The sequence below is a fragment of the Gorilla gorilla genome, chromosome 6 (assembly GCF_029281585.2).
Source record: "Gorilla gorilla gorilla isolate KB3781 chromosome 6, NHGRI_mGorGor1-v2.1_pri, whole genome shotgun sequence".
NCBI classification, from domain to species: Eukaryota; Metazoa; Chordata; class Mammalia; order Primates; family Hominidae; genus Gorilla; species Gorilla gorilla.
This window is the reverse complement of record NC_073230.2, coordinates 151,501,143-151,521,579: the sequence shown is the minus strand read 5'-3', so window position 1 is coordinate 151,521,579 and position 20,437 is coordinate 151,501,143. Positions and strand designations below refer to the sequence as shown.

General features: G+C 42.5%; 1 protein-coding gene and 1 gene segment (V, D, J or C); both read right to left on the bottom strand.

The window, feature by feature from the left end:
• Positions 1-4,636: 4,636 nt before the first annotated feature.
• LOC115935387 (uncharacterized) lies at positions 4,637-13,916 on the bottom strand. Its single transcript, XM_063708072.1, has 4 exons — positions 13,658-13,916; positions 7,589-7,679; positions 5,083-5,240; positions 4,637-4,974 (listed from the first exon to the last, which is right to left on the bottom strand). Exons 1-4 carry the CDS (start codon positions 13,914-13,916, stop codon positions 4,637-4,639), a joined length of 846 nt encoding a protein of 281 aa, XP_063564142.1.
• Positions 13,917-17,840: 3,924 nt separating this feature from the next.
• LOC101130269 (probable non-functional T cell receptor beta variable 7-1) lies at positions 17,841-18,481 on the bottom strand. The segment is given in 2 exon segments: positions 17,841-18,239; positions 18,394-18,481. Coding segments are annotated over 2 exon segments (408 nt in total).
• Positions 18,482-20,437: the final 1,956 nt, after the last annotated feature.

The window sequence follows — 20,437 nt, the reverse complement described above, 5'->3', positions numbered from 1 at the left end:
CTGAGACCTCCTTCTCCCTGCCTGGGCCCCAGAGCCTTGCTGTCAGGAGAGGCCACGCCCCTTCCCCAGATGGTCAAATTCAAGATCAATGCACCAGTGAAGAGTTTGGATGGGAAGAATGCCTTTGTCTGAAATGATGCAAGTCTACTTTTTTTTTTTTTGATCTTTTGGTAATTAGTTTGTAACTCAATGTATATTTTTTATTCCCATGATGATATAATTACTCGGCTGTGCACTGTGGCCCACGCCTGTAATCCTAGCCCTTTGGGAGGCTGAAGAGAGCAGATCACTTGAGGTCAGGAGTTGGAGACCAGCCTGACCAACATGGTGAAATCCCATCTGTACTAAAAATACAGAAATTATCCAGGCATCCTGACGTGCACCTATAGTCCCAGCTACTCGGGAGTCGGAGGCACCAGAATTGCTTGAACCAGGGAGGCAGAGGTTGCAGTAAGCCGAGATCATGCCACCGCACTCCAGCCTGGATGATAGAGTGAGACTCCATCTCAAAATAATAATAATAATAATTACTCATTAATACACTGATATTGGTTATCTAAGTATTGCTATAGTCTCTAGAATCTTAGAAAAACTCCTCATGTCTCCCTGGTGTTTTTGAGCCAAGTACTCCTTCAAGTATCTTTTTCTAATTTGCTTAATTGACCATAGTCCTGTTTAAAATCCTTTGTCTATATTGACTTTCTCTGTTTTCAAGTTTCCAAATCCCAGGGGCAGGCTCATCAACACTGGAGGAGTCGTTTTGCTCTGTTTCTTGTCAACTCACTGACAGATGGGACTCCTGACAAACCCGGCTGAGTACCTTCAGCTCCACCTAGGGCTCTTGCTTTCTGTGCCTGGGCTAAGACCGCAGCAGGCAGAACCACCTCACACTGCTGACTGCCCTCTCTGTGTTAACGATGGTGGCTGCCCAGCACTGCCCATGATCTATGGGCACAAAGGTGTCCTGATGTGTAAGGGACATGGGGAGACAGAGCAGACTTTAGGGTAAGGAAGAATGTACCTGCCATTAATTTAGTAATAAATAAAAACGAACCAGCCCAAATGCCCATCAATAAATGAGTGGGTAAAGAAACTGTGATATATATGTATGTATATGTATATATATGTATATGATGAAATACTATGCAGCCATAAAAAGGAATGAATTAACAGCATTTGGAGTGACCTACCTGGATGAGATGGGAGACTATTATTCTAAGTGAAGTAACTCAGAAATGTAAAACCAAACAGCACATGTTCTCACCGATATCTAGGAGCGAAGCTATGAGGACACAAAGGCATAAGAATGATATAATGGACTTCGGGGACTTGTGGGGGAAAAAGCGGGAGGGGGTGAGGGATAAAAGACTACAAATATGGTGCAGTGTATACTGCTCGGGTGGTGGGTTCACCAGAGTCTTGCAAATCATCATTAAAAACTTAACTCATGTAACCAAATACCACCTGTACACCAATAACATATGGAAAAAAAATTAAATTATAATAAAAAAGAAAAATACTCTCTCATGGCCTGCAGCCATGAACATGGACTGTCTTTTTTTGTTGTTTTTAAAAGGAGCTCCAAAACTGTATCTTTGGTGCGCAGAGCCCCACATTTGGAAGGACCCTGCACTTGGTTTCACATTCTACTGTCCTGATCTTCAAATTCTTAACAGTGTTTGAACAAAGCACCTGCAAGTAAGTCTTGCCACTGGTTGTAAATACATGATTTTGTTTCATATACTGCTCACCTCTCCATGTGGTGGTTCCCTTTCAGCACAAGAGCATGACCAGGGTCTGGGTCACTCAGCATCTATGGAACTTAAGGGTAAAGAAAACACAAATTAAAGCCACAGCAAAGACCCCCTGGTACTGAAAGTCACAGCTGGGATCAAACAAGCCCACGAATAGGTTTCAAATCTGCGCCCAGGACTCTGCTTCAGCAGACAGAGAAACACACAGCACAGTGGCCTGGTGCCTGGGCAGGGCCAGAACAGGAAGATGGATTTTAGCTCAAGGCTCAGTGTTATGGGTTGGACACAAGTCAAAGAGAACCCTTCTCCCAATAAGACATCATCTGTCAATGAAGTCACTGTGATCATGGTTTGCTTGACCCCGGCATGCTCACTGTGTGAACACAAAGCCCAGCTGCATGTGTGTCTGATGGGAACTTAAAATAATTTCCTTAAAGATGATTAATTTTTGTCAAAATGTAACATAGGATTGTTTGATTGAATGAGTTGATGAGAAAATAAATGAATGAAAATGAATAAATTTTGTAGAATTAGCTTCTACCAGTCGAAAAGACCATTTGAGGTTATTTCAGCCCAATATCCAACTCCAGATAGAATTGTCCCTACCATAGATCAGGTAGCTCACATGGCTTCAACCACTTCTAAAACCATAAAACCTCCCAGGAACTCCTCCCTGCCTTGATGATTTAGCTATGTATTCAGGAGGATTAATCAGAAGAGGTTTGACATTTGCATTAAAATATTTGTGAACAAAATGACTCTCCAGTGATAGAAGTCACATCATTGGTTGTTGGGACAGACAGAGGCATTGCAGAGGGAAGTGAGGGACTTTCTGGGTGAGGCAGATACATCTCCATAGAGGTGCGATTGTGTATGTAGATATATGTTGCTCAAAAATCACTGATCTGTTCATTTAAAAGGTGTCCTGTTAATTTCATATAATTTATATATCAATAATGTTGATTTTTAAATGTCTGAGGAAATATGTATGCTACATCCTCTAGTTAATTTTATCAGATGAATTATCAGGCATATATATTTCCATTTCTCTGACTTCTGAGTCCTCAACCTAAGATTTCTTGGCAGAATGTGTCTATATCTGTCTTTGCACATTGGTGTGGTGGACGAGGTTGTCTGAGATCAGCAAAGGAAATCAAAATAGCTAGGCTTCTACTATATGCTAGATATTTTATGCCATTAAAGTTTATCTAGAACTCTGCTGATGGACAGTAGTAGTCTCATTTTATAGGTAAAAAAAAATTTAAAAACTAAACTTAACCCTTTAAGAACTGGCCTCAGGTCTTGATGAGCTGGTGTTAGAGTGGGAGTCAGGGCGGGGAGTCGTGGTGCCTCTTCAGACTGCTTTCCCTACTCCACCATCTCCAGGGTAAACTGATCTCTGACTATGACGCTATTAGAGCCAGCAGGGATGTAGGGGAAAACATTCCAATTTTTTGTAGGTTGGCTTTGCTACTGCATGAGATCAAAGACTTTAATACTTTCACTAATTCTGCTACTATCTAGAAGGCAGAGCCAGGTGTAAAGAGCAGACCATGAAAGTGAAACAGGAGCGTGGCCGCTGAAGCACAGCATCACAGGGAGACGCTTAGGCCTCCGGATAACTGCAGGTGGGCCTGACTGATGTCAGGCCCTTCACAAGAGGTGATGGAGCAGAGTCTTCTCTAACTCCCCCAGGGAAAGGCAGACTCTCTTTCCCGGTCCGCTAAGTAATGGGTGCCTTTCCTAGGCACTGACACTACCGCTAGACCAAGCTCCTCTAGGCTTCTTCCCAGGCGCTGGCGTTACCTCTAGGCCAAGGAGCCCTCTAGTGGCCCTGTCTGGGCGTGACAGAGGGCTCACACTCGTCTTCTGGTCACTTCTTACCGTGCCCCTTCAGCTCCTATCTCTGTATGGCCTGGTTTTTCCTAGGTTATAATTGAAGAGCAAGGATTATTATAATATTAGAATAAAGAGTAATGCTACAAACTGATGATTCATAATATTCGTATATCATCATATCTATAATCTATTACTAGTATAACTATTCTTATTTTATATATTTTCTTTATTATACTGGAACAGCTCGTGCCCTCGGTCTCTTGCCTCAGGACCTGGGTGGCTTACTGCCCACACAAACGGGAGTGGACAGAGGCACATTTGCTGCCTGCAGGGTTCAGAGAAGGTGTCTGTGAGGGATATGGAGCTTTGATCAGGGCTGGAATTTACGCTCTAGCTTTGAGTTTAAATAAGAAAGATAGAGAATAGACAAGATGGAATGTAGAATAATAGAATTGGGTTGACAGATATTTCTCAAACCCATTCCCCAAAAGCTCAGTTGTCTACTGTTCTCTCCATCTGGCTCCTGCCCTGGGACCCTTGCCTGGAAGTTGCCTCTATGATTCCCCCAAACCCAGTGCTGCTTGACTTTGGGTGTCAGCAACCTATGACAGAACGGACCCCTGGTTCCTGAGAAAGAGAGGCATGGAGACCACCAGGCATAAAGTGTCAGAAGAACTTGGCTCCCCACAGGACATTGTGTGGCCCAGTGCAGGGTATGACTCTGCAGTGATGCAGGTGGTTGTTGAGAGGGTCTTATAAAATCTTAAACTAAACGATCCCCTTATAGCATGCTTGCTTTATTTTACAATTTAAAAAGGGATTTTAAAAAGACTAGATCTGAATGTGTTTATCATTTTTCAAATCAGTTAACAGGGCAGAGTCACATGCTAAAGAAAACCCACACTCTAAATATGAGCATAGGATGTAACGTTGCCACTTGGATGAATGAGCAGGTGCTATGATGTTCTGAAGCTTCTGTCGGGGCTCTTGCAGGAAATGTTCACCAAAGGCTTTGGTGGCCCCCACGGCTTCCTGGAGGGCCCCTAAGGTTTCTGCACAGGAAAGCGGTGACTCTGCAAGGCTGTGTCTTGGCTGCTGGCACAGAGATACAGGGCCGAGTCTTCTGGCTGCAGGGCGTGTAGGTGAAGGAATAAGTGAGAGCTGTTGGGGCATTCAGGTGAAAAGCGACTTGGCACACTGTTGTTTTCAACCCGTTCTTCAAGACTGTAGACAAACATGAGCTCCAGTGGCTTCTTAGCACTTTGCTTGTACCAATACATAGCGTTATGCCCCAGATGTTGTTCACATTTCAAAGACTTCTTATTTGTCATTCCCATGACCAGGTGTCTTGGTGTCTGCGTAACTCCCATTTCCATGGGGACTGTGGGGGGAAAGGGACAAAATTCAGGCAGAGCCCAGGAGGAGGCTTGTTGCTGAAATCACAAGGAAAAAGCTTGGAATTCAAGGAGCTGATTTGAACCCAACTCACCCGCTCCCAGGAGACAGAGAACCGCACAGCAGAGCAGCCTGCAGTGCATGCTAGCCTCAGGTCTGAGATGGGGCCTCTGACTGGGGTCCTCTGGGTGAGGTGCTGGGCTCTGGTCTCCTTGGCCTTGGTTGGTGGTTTTTCCTGTGATGTCACTGCTCCTGACAGTTTCCCCAGACCCAGGGGATATTTATACCTGGCCGTTTTACATCCTTTCTAGGTCCTGATAGAAGGTAGATTTGAATTGTCTGGGCTGGGATGAATGGGCTGGGGAGAAAGGGCAGAGCCAGCTTTTTACCCCCCAAGGATATTCCTCTGGCAGGGGCTCCTTTGCTCTCAGCTGCTTCCTCATTATGTGGATCCTCCCAGTGTGTCTCTGTCCCCCTATCTTTCAGGATCCCTCTCAGCAACAGACTACTCCCATTGATGGAATCTCCTTCTGTCCTGTGCGATCACACAAGACAGTGCCACTCAGAATGTCCATTCCCTCAATGCCTAAGGGCAGTGGAGCCCTTTTGGCCCAGCTCTGTGGAGGGAGGATGACTGCATGACCACAGAAGCAGTGTGGACCAGCTCCCATCATTCAAGGGCATGGCTGTGATGCCAACCAGCCACCAGGCAGTGGGGAGGGAGCTGAGGGAGCACCAAAGGGATGAGCCACCCTCTGTCCCTGAAGTGGAGGGGCATGAGCCTTGACTGGTCTTAGAGCTAACATACACAGGATGCTGAAAAAGAACAACCCAAGGTGTGTGGAACAAGGGAAAGGGAAATCAGCTTGAAACTGACATAATAAATAAACACAAAAATGAAATGATTCATAATCCCTAAGTGTTTTTAACCATCTATTGTTAATAGCACATGTTTGTTAGTATTTTGTAATGACAATTGTGATTGTAGGGTTAAGGTTGTAGTTACAAATCGGTTACATAAAAATCTATGTTGGGGGTAGAAGGGAGTTACCATGATTATACTATGGGTTGAGAATTTAGAGATTCTTTAACTTGGAGATGTGCTGGGCCAGGAGGAAAGTATTAGCATTTTTCTGATGTGTAAATTGTTTCAGAGTATTTTTATGTGGCCCTTAAAGCAAAGAATGTAAAGGCATGTAGATCAGAATTTAAGAAAAGTGGTTGAATTGTCTCCTCCTGAACAGGTTACATATATGAGAGACCTTCAACCTGCTACCGTTGGATATACTTCATTCTTAGATAAGAACCTAACATCAACCTGATTTAAAGGTTAATGTTGTTAGTATTAAAATAACGTTGTTAGTATTCACATTATTATAATAGGAGTCTGCTTCAGCAAGGAAACAGTTCTTGGCCCTTCCACCAAAAAAGAAAAAAAAATTGAATTAAAAAGAATTTGATTGCATTGTGTGGCTCTCAATAAGTAAACCAAATTTCAAGGATTTTTGTTTTTTAGTGGGATTCAACCTACCTTGAATAACAATGACAATGAGAGGCTTGACTGCCCTGAGGTCAGTAGCTAACATAATCATGTCTCAAAGCATAGGGTGGGTGACAGGTGAGTTGAAGTCATCTGAATTCTGGATGGATCTGAAGAAGGAGAATGACCTCAGGACAGTCTGAATTGCAAGAAAGAAGAGTGAAGAGTGGAATGGCAAACGTGAAGTAAAGTCAGTAAACATGTCTGTACCAAATATCGTTAGTTTATGTGATTGAAGATAGGACATAACTGACTCCAAGACAGCTGGGATTTAGGACACAGGGTAGTAAAAAGGAACCCAAAAATTATATGTAAGAAAACCCACCCTTTTTTTTCCTGAGCCAGATCCTAAATTGTGTATGCAGAGGGTGGCAGACCAGAAGGCTGAGCAGAGAACAAGTTCTGGAAGGCTGAAGACATGGGCAGAGATTTCAGAAGAGCCAGGGCATTCAGACCCAGTTGCAGTGGAGGGATGTGGCGAATACACTGTGATTCCCACTAAGACCCTGGGAAGGCCATGCACTAGCAATGATGACCACACGCTGGGGCCCTAAGAGGAAGGGCAAAGCTCAAATAGAACCTAGCAAGTCCTACATTTAACCCTCCCAGAATAAAATCCAACACTCTTTCCAAGAGATAACATAATCCAGAGCCTCAAGCCTATGTCGTCCAAAATGCTTTACATAAACATTTAACCCTTTCTAATATTTCATGGAGGATATTTAGAAGTCTCCTAATCATTCATGCCACCCAAAAATCTATCTCCTTCCAGATCCATACTACTACCAATGTTACTGTAACACAATATCAGTTTCATCATGTTGTTTCACTTGGAGTAGGATCAGTGGCTCACCACTGCCTAGGGATTTATGTCCAAAGTCCTTTCCATGTCAATTCTAGATTTCCTTCAACTTTGCTCCCACTCACCTCCCCACGTGCTGTCTTTCTTTCAGCCCAAGCACATGGCAGGGGTCCAGGCCACTCAGCATCTATAGGGCTTATTTGAGAAGGACACAGAAATTAAAGTCAGAGCAAAGGGGGCCCTGCTACTGTCACTCACAGCTGGGATCCAGCAAGCCCGTGAGTGGGTGCTACACCTGTGCCAAGAACTTCTCTGGGCCAGAACCCAGAAGGAGACATGGTGCAGGAGCCTGGTGCCCAGGGTAGGGCAAGAACAAAAAGGGAGATTTTCTAGCTCAAAGCTTAGGTTTTATGGGTTGGATACTGGGGTAAAAGCAAAGAGAACCCTTTTCCACGTGTGACACCATCTCTCAACAAAGTCACTGTTACCATGGTTTGTTTGGTGCCATTGCATTCAGTGTGTGAACTTGAAGGCCAATTAAATATGTGTCAGATGGGAACTCAAAATAATTCCATTAAAATGATGAATTGTCACAATATCATTATAAAATAAATAATTTGAATGAGTGAGTAGAAGAGAAAAGAAATAAATAAAAATCAATAAATAATTTTGGAGAATGAGCTTCCACCAGCTGGAGAGTAATTTCGAGGCTATTTCATCCTCTTACCTATCTCCAGATAGGATTGTCCCTAACGTGGATCAGGTAGCTCACAGAACTTTAGCCTCTTTTAAAACCATAAAACTTTCCAGGAGCACCTCGCACTCTTAAATGTATGTATTTGAAAAGGATTAATCAATACAGTTTTTAAAATGTTACTAATAGATTTTTTGTAAAAAATGTATTCTCCAGTGATAGAAATCACATCATCGGTTGTCAGAGATTGAGAGAGTCATGGCAAAGGGGTATGAGAGAGCTTTCTGGGTGATAGAGACCTTTTTATAGGGATAGTCGTTATAAGGATATACATATATATCCTTATAACCCATATATATGTCTATATATATATATATATAAATAAAACCATTGATCTGTTTATTTAACATGTGTAATGTTTATATTGTACAATTTATATATCAATAATGCTGATTTTAAAATGTCTGAGAAGGCATGTACGCTATGTTCTGCAGGTAATTTCATCAAATGAATCATCAAGTATATATATTTCCACTTCTGTGAGTTCTGAGTCCTCAGCCTAAGATTCCTAGGCAGAATGTGTTCATATTTGTCTTTGCACATTGACACAGTGGAAGAGGCTGTTTGAGATTAGCAAAGGAAATCAAAATAGCTAGAATCTACTATATACTAGATACTTTGTGATATTAAATCTTTGTACAACTCTTCATATGGGCAGTAGTAATCTCATTTTACGGAAAAAAAAAAACCCAAAACACAAACTAAATGCAGCATGTCAAGAGTGGCCTCAGGTCTTTACAAGTTGGTGTTAGAATGGGAGTCAGGGCTGAGTGTCATGGCATCTAGCCAGAGATCTCTCCTTACATCACTGTCTCCAGGGTAAACTGATCTCTTTCCATGTTATTAGAGCCAGTTGATCTGAAAGGGATGTAGGATCCAATATTCTGATTTTTGAAGGTAGGCATCTCTCTCTATGAAATGCACTATAGCACAGAGTTATAAATGCAAAAATTGGACAGATCAGGGTTGAAGTCCCAATACTGTATCCTAATAGCTCTTCAATTTGGTCAAGTTTTTTAACCTATGAGCCAATTCCCTCATCTGTAAAATGAGAATAGCATTTGCATCTTAAGGTTTTTTTCTGATAGCTGAATTTCTAATTAATTGAACTTTTTCAAATGAAAGATTTTTATGTGGCATATAGTGAATTGACAAATAAAAGTTGGCATTATTATTTTTTTCTGAATGTTCTCCATGGAGCAGAATTTATCTGTGAATGTGCCTGAATAAACTCAGTGCTTGCAGCTCTGCAAATGACTCTGCCACTCACATGACAGAGAGTTTCACAGAAATAGCCAAATGTTATATCCATTTAATCCTGCAGATCTGAAATATGGAATATTATTAAGGGTTAGAAAAGAAAAACAATCCTTCCATATGTGTCGTAGATGAACCTGGAGGACATTGTTCTAAGTGAATAAGTCAAGCACAGAACGCAAACACTGCATGTTTCTGTTTATATGAGGCAACCATGTCAAACTCATGGAAGCAAAGATGAGAATATTTCTTTCCAAGAGCTGGGAGTTGGGGAAAATGGGGAGTTGTTGTCAACAGGTATAAAATTTCAGTTAAGCAGGATGAGGAAGTTCTAGAGATCTTCTGTACAACCTTGTGCCTGTAGACTATGATACTGTTTTGTACACTTAAAAATCTGTTGAGAGGATAGATCTCATGTTAAATGTCCTTACCAAAAGTTTAAATAAAAAAGAAATACAAGCTGGCAAAGAGAGAGAAGGAGAAACCAAAGAGAGAATGAGAAGAAGAAAGGAAATATATAAATACAAAAACTAAGTACACTAAACATAAAACAATTGAAAATAAACATAAAACAATTGAAAAATGAAAATAAATACAGACCTTAGTGTTATAAGTAGCCAAAAAATATTTTTTATTTTTAAATATTCTTTCTTTTCTTTTTTTATTTTTTAAAATCTGCCATCATCTGCAGATATTTTTCTTTTTCATTTTCTATTTGACGACATAGGGTATCTTATACACAGTAGGTCCCCCAAAAAAGTTTATTGAATAAAAGAATAAAATAAATTAACTAGTGAATAACAATTACTAGTGTTCCTTTTTCTCAAGATATGTTGCATCCGTTACAGGAAGTCTACAGTTCAGAAAATTACCACCCCTTTTTTTTTCTTTTTCTTTTTCTTTTTTTCCTTCCTTCCTTCCTTCCTTCTCTCTCTCTCTGTCTCTCTCTTTCTTTCTTTCTTTCCTTCTTTCGGGAGTCTAGCTCTGTTGTCCAGCCTGGATTGCAATGGCACAATCTCAGCTCACTGCAACCTCCACCTCCTGAGTTCAAACAATTCCCATTCCTCAGCCTCCTGAGTATCTGGGATTACAGGCACCCACCAGTATGCCTGGCTGATTTATTTTATTTTTAGTAGAGTTGTGGTTTCTCCATGTTGGCAGGCTGGTCTCGAACTCCTGGGCTCAAGCAATTCACCTGCCTCAGCCTCCCAAAGTGCTGGGATTACAGCTGTGAAGCATCATGCCTGGCCAGAAAATTACACTTTTTTTTTTTTTTGTCTCAATGAAGGATGAATGTATATGCTTGGCCTGGAAGTCACATGTTCCTTGGACTTCTCAGGGAAGAGACTATACTGATTATGTATGAGGCATGAACTTCACAACCTGTTGATGGGGACCTGTAAAGGGGAAAGCAGGTGAAAGGATAGAGCTACAAAGAAGGGGTTAAGGAGAGGTGTTGGCAGAACAGGCTTGAGACTTTTTATTTTATTTTATTTTATTTTATTTTGTTTTATTTTGAGACAGAGTCTCACTCGGTTGCTCAGGATGGAGTGCAATGGCATGATCTCGGCTCACTGCAACCTCTGCCTCCTGGGTTCAAGCGATTCTCCTGCATTGGCCACCTGAGTAGCTGGGATTACAGGTGTGCACCACCACACCTGGCCAAATTTTTATATTTTTAGTAGAGATAGGGTTTCACCAATTTTCCCAGGCTGGTCTCGAACTCCTGAGCTCAGGAGATTTGCCCACCTCGGCCTCCCAAAGTGCTAGGGTCACAGGTGTGAGCCACTGCACCCAGTCTTCAGCCAGTTATTAAATATGAGACCCAGGACAGCTGATTTCCTTCAGATACATAAACAGGTAAAATAATACTTATCCTGCATAATTTATGTGAATATTAAAGCAGATCACATGTAGAAGCAGCAGAAAGTGCCTGGGAAAAGCCTATCAGCTCTCCAGGGCCTGAACCCTTCTGGCTGGCAGCATGTCTCTCACGGTCACTTCCTGAGTGGGGGCAGGAATGTTTCTGGAGCTTCCTACGGGAACTGGCCTTTGTGAGTTTCTCTCCCTGCAGGCCACCACTGCCCCTTGCACCCTTTGGCAGGTCCCAGGCTCAGCTGCTCCATGCATCTGTCCCGCACAGCCCTGAAACTAAAGGTTGGGTGGGTGGAGAGCAGGCCCCACACGCCCACGTCACACCTTACTTTCCTCTACCTGCCCTGTCCCTGCCCTGACACTGATTCCCAGCCCTTGTGGCTGAAGCTCCTTCACCATCCACTGCCCAAGCAGACACAGGGACACTCTACTCTTTGGTGCAAACTGAGGCCTCCAGCACCTCTACTCTGGTAGTGGGGAGTTTGTGTTTAACTCGGGATCCACTCTGAATCAAACCACTCCCCTGAAGCCAGCAGGCAGCCAAGCATAGGCTTCAGCTCCTCTCTTGGCCACCTTCCCACCCTTCTCCAGGTTTCCCTGCAGCATTGTGGAGCCACAGCGTCACCAAGTGGCCAACATTCCACAGTCTCATGGATTCACACCTGACCTGATGAGCTCAAGATTGTCCAAAACAGGAACAAAGATGCCCCATTCCCACCCATGCAACCCTCATCCTCACAGCCTCTATGCTTTCCCCAAAAGGCCAATTTAGGGTTGATCTTCAAATTCACCCTGGGCCAAGTGAGGCAAAAGGACACAAGAACCAATCTTTTTATTACAAAATAAACCGTTGTTGCACTTAGAGAGCAGCCAAAATTAAACAGACCCTTAATTAAACAGTGTGAGGATGTCAAGCCCACCTAGTCCAGAAACACTGCATTGTTCCCTGGCTCCCTTTGCTTAATCAGACCCAATCTTTTCATATTTTGTATTTAAGTTAATATCAGTAAATTTTACATCATGTGTTTTATAAGAGATGATTTCCTGATTTTTTTTTTTTTTTTTTGAGACGTAGTCTCGCTCTATCACGCAGGCTGGAGTGCAGTGGTGCGATCTCGGCTCAGTGCAACCTCCACCTCCCAGGTTCAAGTGATTCTCCTGCCGCAGCCTCCCGAGTAGCTGGGATTACAGGGGTGCACCACCACGCCTGGCTAAATTTTTGTATTTTTGGCAGAGATGGGGTTTCACCATGTTGGCCAGGCTGGTCTCAAACTCCTGACCTCGTGATCCACCTCCCTCAGCCTCCTAAAGTGCTGGGATTACAGGCATGAGCCACTGCACCCGGCCACATTTTTTGAGTTTACAAATTTATTTCTGAATTTGTAAAATTTTAAAATAAACAACCCTATCGGCTATAACTTAGGCCGATTCAGTGGCTGTGACATTTCCCATCACTCCCTGGGGTTAGGAAAGTGCCTGTGAACTCTACCAGTGATCCAGTGATGCTTAGTAAATGCCACCCACAGAAACTATTTGCATCTCCACAAGAAAACATACTCACACTCACAAGCACACGCACACAACGTGTTTTAATTGGCAAGGCTGATGAGGTTCAATTATTGAGCACAGCTACTTTTTCCTTCAGTGTTTTAAGTTGATTTCTGAGAAGGACCATTGTTGATGTTTCCAGTCTCACCAAATATCTAAAGATGTGGTCATGGAAAGTGTGGTTATGATGACGAATATTTTTCAGCAAGATTGTGAGACTGGATAAATGTCACTAAGATGTAATGATTTTCTTTTTTCTCAGAAGAACATTTGCAAATTCTGACTTTCAACACAGTTCGGGTACTTTAGAGAACAAGTCATCAATTATGACTGTGAAGACAGAATTGCTTAGGATATTGCAGAATTTGTGTAGAAAACTGAGCCTATCCCTAAACTCTCCAGTATGTTTCATGTAGTAGAAGTCTCTTGTAAAGAGGAGATAGTAATTCATATATTCCAGGGGTCTATGTAAGTGGACTTGAATTGATTTATGTTATAAACATCAGGCAGTTCCAATTATATTCTTGGTTTGGCCTATGGAGTGAAGAGAGTGATATCATAGAGTGCCAGAGAATGCTGGGATGAGAAGTGAAGAGGAAGACAGGTGGGAGGGAGCCCGTCCTTGGCAGATGAGCAGTGTCTGGCCCTGTCGTGGGAAAATAAAGGTCCTTCTGGGCCATGGAAACAGTGAGTGCAAACGCAGAGGATGTGAAAGGCTGCTGAGTTTTACAAAATCTTCGGAAACCGTTTGGTCACAGAAGGTAATCAGATCTGGATGACGAGTGTTAGAAAGCATTCCTAGGAAAAGCAGAATTTATCTTGGGGAGAAGCGCAGAGCATTTTCTCCTTCAAAACCAAGGGCAATCTGACATTCTCTGTATTTTGGGAAGTACCTGACTTCCCTGAGGAGTTAAGATCAGAGCCAGAGTCCAGAAGGAAGACATCAGGACTAACTTCAGGGTTCTTACAGGAGACAAGCGGCTGTTTGGTGTTTTTCCCAAATGAGACTGGCCTCAACGTGATGCCAGTTGCTATCAGTCCTTGCTTTATATTTTCTAGGTGTCGAAAACTTTTGGAGTGGGGAGAAGAACGTTCGTGGTGCACAGAACACGACTTTTCATCATTTTCTGCTCTATTACTATTTTCAGTCATCTTTGATCAGGTTATCTTTTCTTGACTTTTCCCAAATCTCAGTTTCTTCTTCCTCAAGTATATAAAGCAAACTGCTGTGACTCTACCTTCTTCACTATGCCATTTTCAACAATCTTGACCCCAAAATAAAATTCCCTGCCCTGAATAAAGAAGACCCAAGCTATGAAATCACAAAAACTTCCTCTATCCCGGTAGTTTACAGCATCTGGCGAAGTCGGTAATTTCTCAAAAAAAAAATAAAACAGGGACCAACCCTAGACAGACAGAGATGCGCGACCTTTAAGACAAAGAACTCAAAATCATGCTTTGAGGAAACTCAATGAAATTCAAGATAAACAAACATGCACCCCAAAATGACAGTCAATGTTATGATAAAAATAAAGATTAGTAAAAGACTGACCAGATAATGAGATAGCCTTATATTTCCAAGGTCATCTTGACCTTCAAGAAGGGGTCAAATATGCATTAACAAGTGAAAAATAGGAATATAAAAAGTAGGATCATTTGCAAGGCAATACACAGTATCTAATGTGGAAAGTAAGGATGGATATAATTAAGACCAGCAAAAGGTCTGCTATGTGAAATGAGTAACTTGCACAAGGCACATCTGCTGATCTGAGCAGCGGAGAGGGACGAGATTATTCTGGAAGAGGCAGAGGAGTGGTGTGAGATAAGGACACACTGGTGCAAAAGAGTATCATTAGCAAACAGAACCTGCCGGGGGACTGTGGCCTCTATGACTTTTCTTTCCACTGTCCTCTGTGAGAGCTCAAATGCACCATTTTCTGTTCCAAGGATTTGCTCCCGCAGCCCTCGCTCCACCCCAGTTAGAAGCTGCTGGTATTTACTCCTCTGCAGTCTCCCATGGACAAGCTCCCACTCCTTCTTCATGGAGCATGGTCTGAAGCAGAGGTCATCTCTCCCTCCCTCCAAATCCCACAGTAATTGGCAAGAACCCCTCTCATAGCTTGCTCACGTGCCACCTAATTCTGCACCTTTTCATTTCAACTAGACTGAGAGTTAGGTGTGGATCATGAACCTTAAACAACACCTTCATCAACAGGATGTGTAAATGACTGCTTTCACTGTTCTATCGTGAACAGAAGAAATACACCATTAAAATGATTGTTTAAATTAATTTAACCACAAAAACCTTCCCAAATGCTGTCAACAATGCAACCGCAAAAGAATTACTCTCCTAAATTGTGAGATTGTAGAATGAAACAAGAAGCAAAGAAAATTATGTCAAATATTGGAGAGGAGCCTCAGAATTTTAATCCCTCTTATACAAATATCATTTGACATGATGCCTCTCTCTACCCGAGACACAGAATGGCACCTGTGCCCCATACCCACTGGAGACTGCGGAAATCTGGAGGGAGCAACCTTGGTGATTCTGCCCCAAGAGAAGGGATTCTCTGGAGCTCCGGACAACATCCTGGGACTAAGATGGACAGTGGCAGTATTGTAGCTTGGAGAGGATAATATTTAAGGTGAGTATGATCCTTCCGACCTCTCAGCCCAAAATGAATTCAGGGTCATACCTGACTGGTCAGGGGCTGCTTAGTTTCCTATGCAAATTAGTCCATGCTGCAGGGTCTGTCAGTGCCACAGAGGAATAGCGGTGCGCTATAGTATAAAGTGACTCACAGCCCAGAGCTTCTGCTTGCCCCATCTCTGTTCTCAGTGATTGCAGCATCTGCATATTTCATGCAAGGAAGGATAATTTGAAAATAATGGACTGGTTCCCGGTTTCCTTTAGCTACATTCCAAATAGTTGTCTTGTTTCAGACTGGCATGCTCATAGGAGACACAGACCCACAGAGCAAGGGAATTTGGAGATTGGATAGAAGTAGGATCACTTGAGATTCCCTTAGACTATGGCTTCTAGGAGCAGAAACACATAGACAGTGGATTCTGAGCCTTTTTGGCCCCATAAGACATGCCCTAATAGGATCATCATTGTATCAGAAAACATTCCAGTGATGTCCTTGTAAACTGGATATCTGTGAGGGTGGGGCCATGCCTAGTAGCATTTGTCAGTTCCTATGGTATCAACATAGCCACTATGGCAGATTTCAAGCTGTCATCATGGCTTCATTCAATGAGGATTTGGGAAGGGTTCCTATTTGGCTCTTCTGAATCATGAAAGCTGGCTCCAGCACATTCCCAGACTCAGGAGCATAGCTTTCAATCTTGTTCAATCCTTCATACGCAACACCCTTAAAACGAGTTACCAGCGACTATAGCACAGCCTGTTGTTTTCGTGATAGGATAAGAGTGTGTGTCCCTAGTTCTTAGAGTGGACAAAGGGGTGTTTGTGCAGAGAAAGGATTGCCAGGTCCTCTGAAGCTGCTGAGATCACAGAACACAAGGCTATGCCAACTGGTTTGAAAGCTTCTAGACTTTGATTCAAAATAATTTTATGGACATTCTGCTTTTGTTCAACTAAAAAATTCAACTCTGTTAGCATTTTCCCAGAATGTAGTCCAGTGTTATTAACTCTAGTCACTTTGTTGTATAAAAGATTTTTTAAACTTCTTCCTCCTATCTGAGTGAAATTTTGTATCCTTTGACCAGCATCTCCCCAGCACCCCATCTCCACCCCAGCCTCTGGTAATTACTGCTCTAGTCTTTTGATGTGACTTAATTTCCCTGAGGTCTTTAACTCAAGAAGACAGGGGTATTTTCTTTATAATAATGCATAGATTACTTTTTGTTTTCTTTATTTTTTCAAATATATTATTTGTTATGAATATAAATGAGTATATTGTAATAAAATCTTCCATCTCTCTGTGGGTGAAGCTACAGTTCTCATTTCATTAGAGCAGGGCTTGTATTTCTTCTTTTTTTAGTTATTAATAAAACATTCCCTTTATACCCTTGTATGTTCACCCTCAGTGTAGGTAGGAAGCCCTGCCCACCTTTTTTACATCTTTTTTCAGCAACAGTGTTTACAGCTGTGGTCTGAATTCTGTTCAAGCCTAAGAATCAGAGTTGGTCCACTATTGGGAGCGTGGGTCTCAGGGGTCATGTGGATAAAGGTGGAAAAAGATGGACACAAGGTCTTAGGAAGTCCTTGAAATAGCATCCGAAGGTCAGGGAATTTCCATCTGTGCCCGCGGCGTCCTCACTCCCAGGAGACACAAGGTAACAGCAAGGAGTGATTTGATGATGGCAAAATTGTAATGGGTTCAGAACAATCCCTGCCAAGGACCATCATTTGCTAGAGAAAGACGTTTGGTGTCTGCGGCACCACAATATCCAATAACTGAATTTGGGGAACTATAATTTTCCAAGGAGCTATGCAGGACCATGCACTTCTGTCCTGGCTGGGTCTGGAATATTCTATCTTAACCTTGGTGTATGGGGCTGTTTCTGAGGACTCCCAGAAACCCATGATCCATAATTATGTCAGCTTTGGTCACAGCATGAAATTTAGAATATGTGAACTGTAGCTTTACCCAAAGAGAGGTGAAGGATTTTTATTACAATATACTTATTTATATTTGCAATAAACACTATATTGCAAGATGTAAAATAACAAAACAAAAACAAAACAAAAATAATATAAGCATCATTATAGAGAAAATTCCCCCATCGTGTTGAGCTAAAGACCTCAGGGAAATTACTTCAAATTCAAAGACTAGAGCAGTAATTAGCAAAGGCTGGAGTAGAGATGGACTGTTGGGAAGATGTTGGTTAACAGATACAAAATCTCACTCAGATAAGACGAAGATGTTACAAAGATCTATTATACAACAAATGACTAGAGTTAGCAACAGTGGATTGTATTCTGGGAAAATGCTAACAGAGTACATTTTAAGTATTCTCACCACTGGAAAGGATAAGGATTGAGGTACTGCATATGTTAACTAGCTAGATTTAGTCATTGCACTATGTACATACATTTTTAAACGCAGGTTGCATGGTATACACATATACAACTCTTATTTGTCAGCATTCAGGTTCTAGAAACCCCATTTCCTAGGGAACCAAGCTGACACTGGAGCAGTAGTGCTGTGGCTGAGCTGCTGGCACAGAGATACACGGCCAAGTCCCCCTGCTGTGTGCGCTGGAACTTCAGAGTAGAGATGGATGCCTCAGGCCTCTCTGCAGAGAACCGATCACGGGGAAGCCCCGATTTGTCTGCTGCATCCTTGCCTTGGAAGTAAATTGGAAACTCCAGGCCCTGCCCCAGGCTCTGTCGGTACCAATAAAGGGCATTATGACCTGAAATTGGATCATATCTGAGAGCTACATCCTTTCCCTTCTTTGCTACCTTGTGTCTCAGGGACTGGGAGACTCCAGCACCTGTGTGATCTGTGGAGACAGAAATTGGGAGCTGAATGAGAAAAACAACTATAGTCATCTCTCTCTCTCTCTCTCTCTCTCACACACACACACACACACACACACATCTCACACACATACACACACACGCACACAGGAGACTGCTTGGTGTCTGAGGAATCACCTGCCCCCAGGAGACATATGGCTGCCCAGCAGAGGAGCCTGGTGCCCATGGCAGGGTCAGGGCAGGATGGGAGCTTTACCAGATCAGAGTCACTGTGAGTAGGAGCAGAGGAGGAGGTATGTCCTTGTTCCCACACAGAAGGTCCCATAGTGACATCACATCCTCTCTCAATCCACGCAATGACAGGAACAAAGGATTTATTTTAGGACATGCTTAAATGACTCCTTTAAATATTTATGAGTTCCTTGCTTTTTGCTTGTTTGTTCTTTGAGACAGAGCCTTGCTCCGTTGCCTAGAATGGAGTGCAGCAGTGCGATCTCGGCTCACTGCAAACTCTGCCTCCCAAGTTCAAGTGATTCTCCTGCCTCAGCCTCCTGAGTAGCTGGGATTACAGATTCACACCACCATACCAGGCTAATTTTTGTATTTTTAGTAGAGACGGGGTTTCACCATATTGCCCCGGCTGGTCTCAAACTCCTGACCTCAAGTGATCCGCCCACCTTGGTCTCCCAAAGTGCTGGGATTACAGGCTTGAGCCACCACCCCCGGCCTAAAAATAGGCCGGGCATGGTGGCTCACGCCTGTAATCCCAGCACTTTGGGAGGCGGAGGCAGGTGGATCATGAGGTCAGGAGATCGAGACCATCCTGGCTAATATGGTGAAACCCTGTCTCTTCTAAAAATACAAAAAATGAGCCAGGCTTTGTGGCGGGCGCCTCTAGTCCAAGCTACTTGGGAGGCTGAGGCAGGAGAATGGCTTGAACCCAGGAGGCGGAGCTTGCAGTGAGCCGAGATTGTGCCACTGTACCCCAGCCTGGGCGACACAGCGAGAATCTGTCTCAAAAAAAAAAAAAAAAAAATCCTTTTTAACAACATCAATGCATGTATCATAGCTTTGGGCTCTCATGCTGTCTGGACCCGGAGGCCTCACGCTGCATCTCTGAGTTTATCTCCTCATCCCACAGCCGCTCCTCTGTCTGCTGGGCATGTTCTCTAGGATGTGTCAACAGCTCCGCCAACACAAGGCACCAAAAGGTGAGCTCATTGTCTTTCCTGCAAGTCAGAGTCCCCTGTGCCATCCCCATTGATGCCCCAGCCTCCTCCATCCCCCCAGTCACACGTGCCCAATGGGGCTGTCCCATCACATGGGTTCCCTCACAAGCGGCACCTCATGCCTCTCTTCTGGGACCACTTCCCATCTTTGTTAACTATAATTCAGAAAGGACATCTTGGTGACAAACTCACAGTGTTTTTTCTTTCTCTATCTATAAATATATTTACCTCGATCTCAATATTTAATGAATGAGAATTATAATTCTGACTTGATGCTTATTTTTAATCTCCTTTCTTGACTTTCACTGTTCCTTTCAGTCTATTCTGCTGGGAGATAGTTATCTTTTGGGCTACTTTTAAAATCTTCTCTTTGTCATTTGTGTTCTGCAATTTCACCATAACATATGTATTCATCTACTTCATATTCATTTAACTTGTTGAAACAGAGGATTTAGGTCCTGAAACACGTCTTGAAAATTCTCAGCTAATGTCTCATAATTATCACCTATCATTCTCTCTACTTTCTCTTTGTGACACTTCAATCATGTGTAAGAAAAATGGGAAGTTCCAACAAAATATTATATATACCCTAATATACTAGAACCCACAAGTGTTTTATTCCTTATCCCTTACCTTTTCTTGTTTCCTGTTTAATTTTCCGTGCTGCATTCTAGGTAACTTCTTCAGATCTGTCTTTGACCTCAGTAACAATCTCTTTTGAAGCATGTCATCTTTTCTTCATTTCCATTTTGTTTTCAATGATAATCTTAATCGTTACTGTATTCTCTCTGATTATTTTTTAATGTTTCCTTGATTATTTCTGACAGTCTTCTTTTTCATGTTCACATATCAATTCACTTTTGTATTCCTTTAAATATAGCTCTTTAACTTTTATATCTTTTTATGGCAAAATTCCTTGTCTTCATACCTTTCAATTGCTTATTGTTTCTACTCACTTTTCTTCATTGGTTCTTGTTTTAATTGTCTTAGTA

Bases quoted from the DNA above. Each gene is read 5' to 3' on its own strand.
- LOC115935387 (XM_063708072.1), bottom strand. From the start codon at position 13,916: ATGACTGAAAATAGTAATAGAGCAGAAAATGATGAAAAGTCGTGTTCT. The intron at 7,680-13,657 runs GTACTTCCCAAA...CCTGGGCACCAG, and splicing joins TAACTCCTCAGGGAAGTCAG to GCTCCTGCACCATGTCTCCT. The intron at 5,241-7,588 runs GTGAGTGACAGT...GGAAACTGTCAG, and splicing joins GGGCTTGCTGGATCCCAGCT to GAGCAGTGACATCACAGGAA.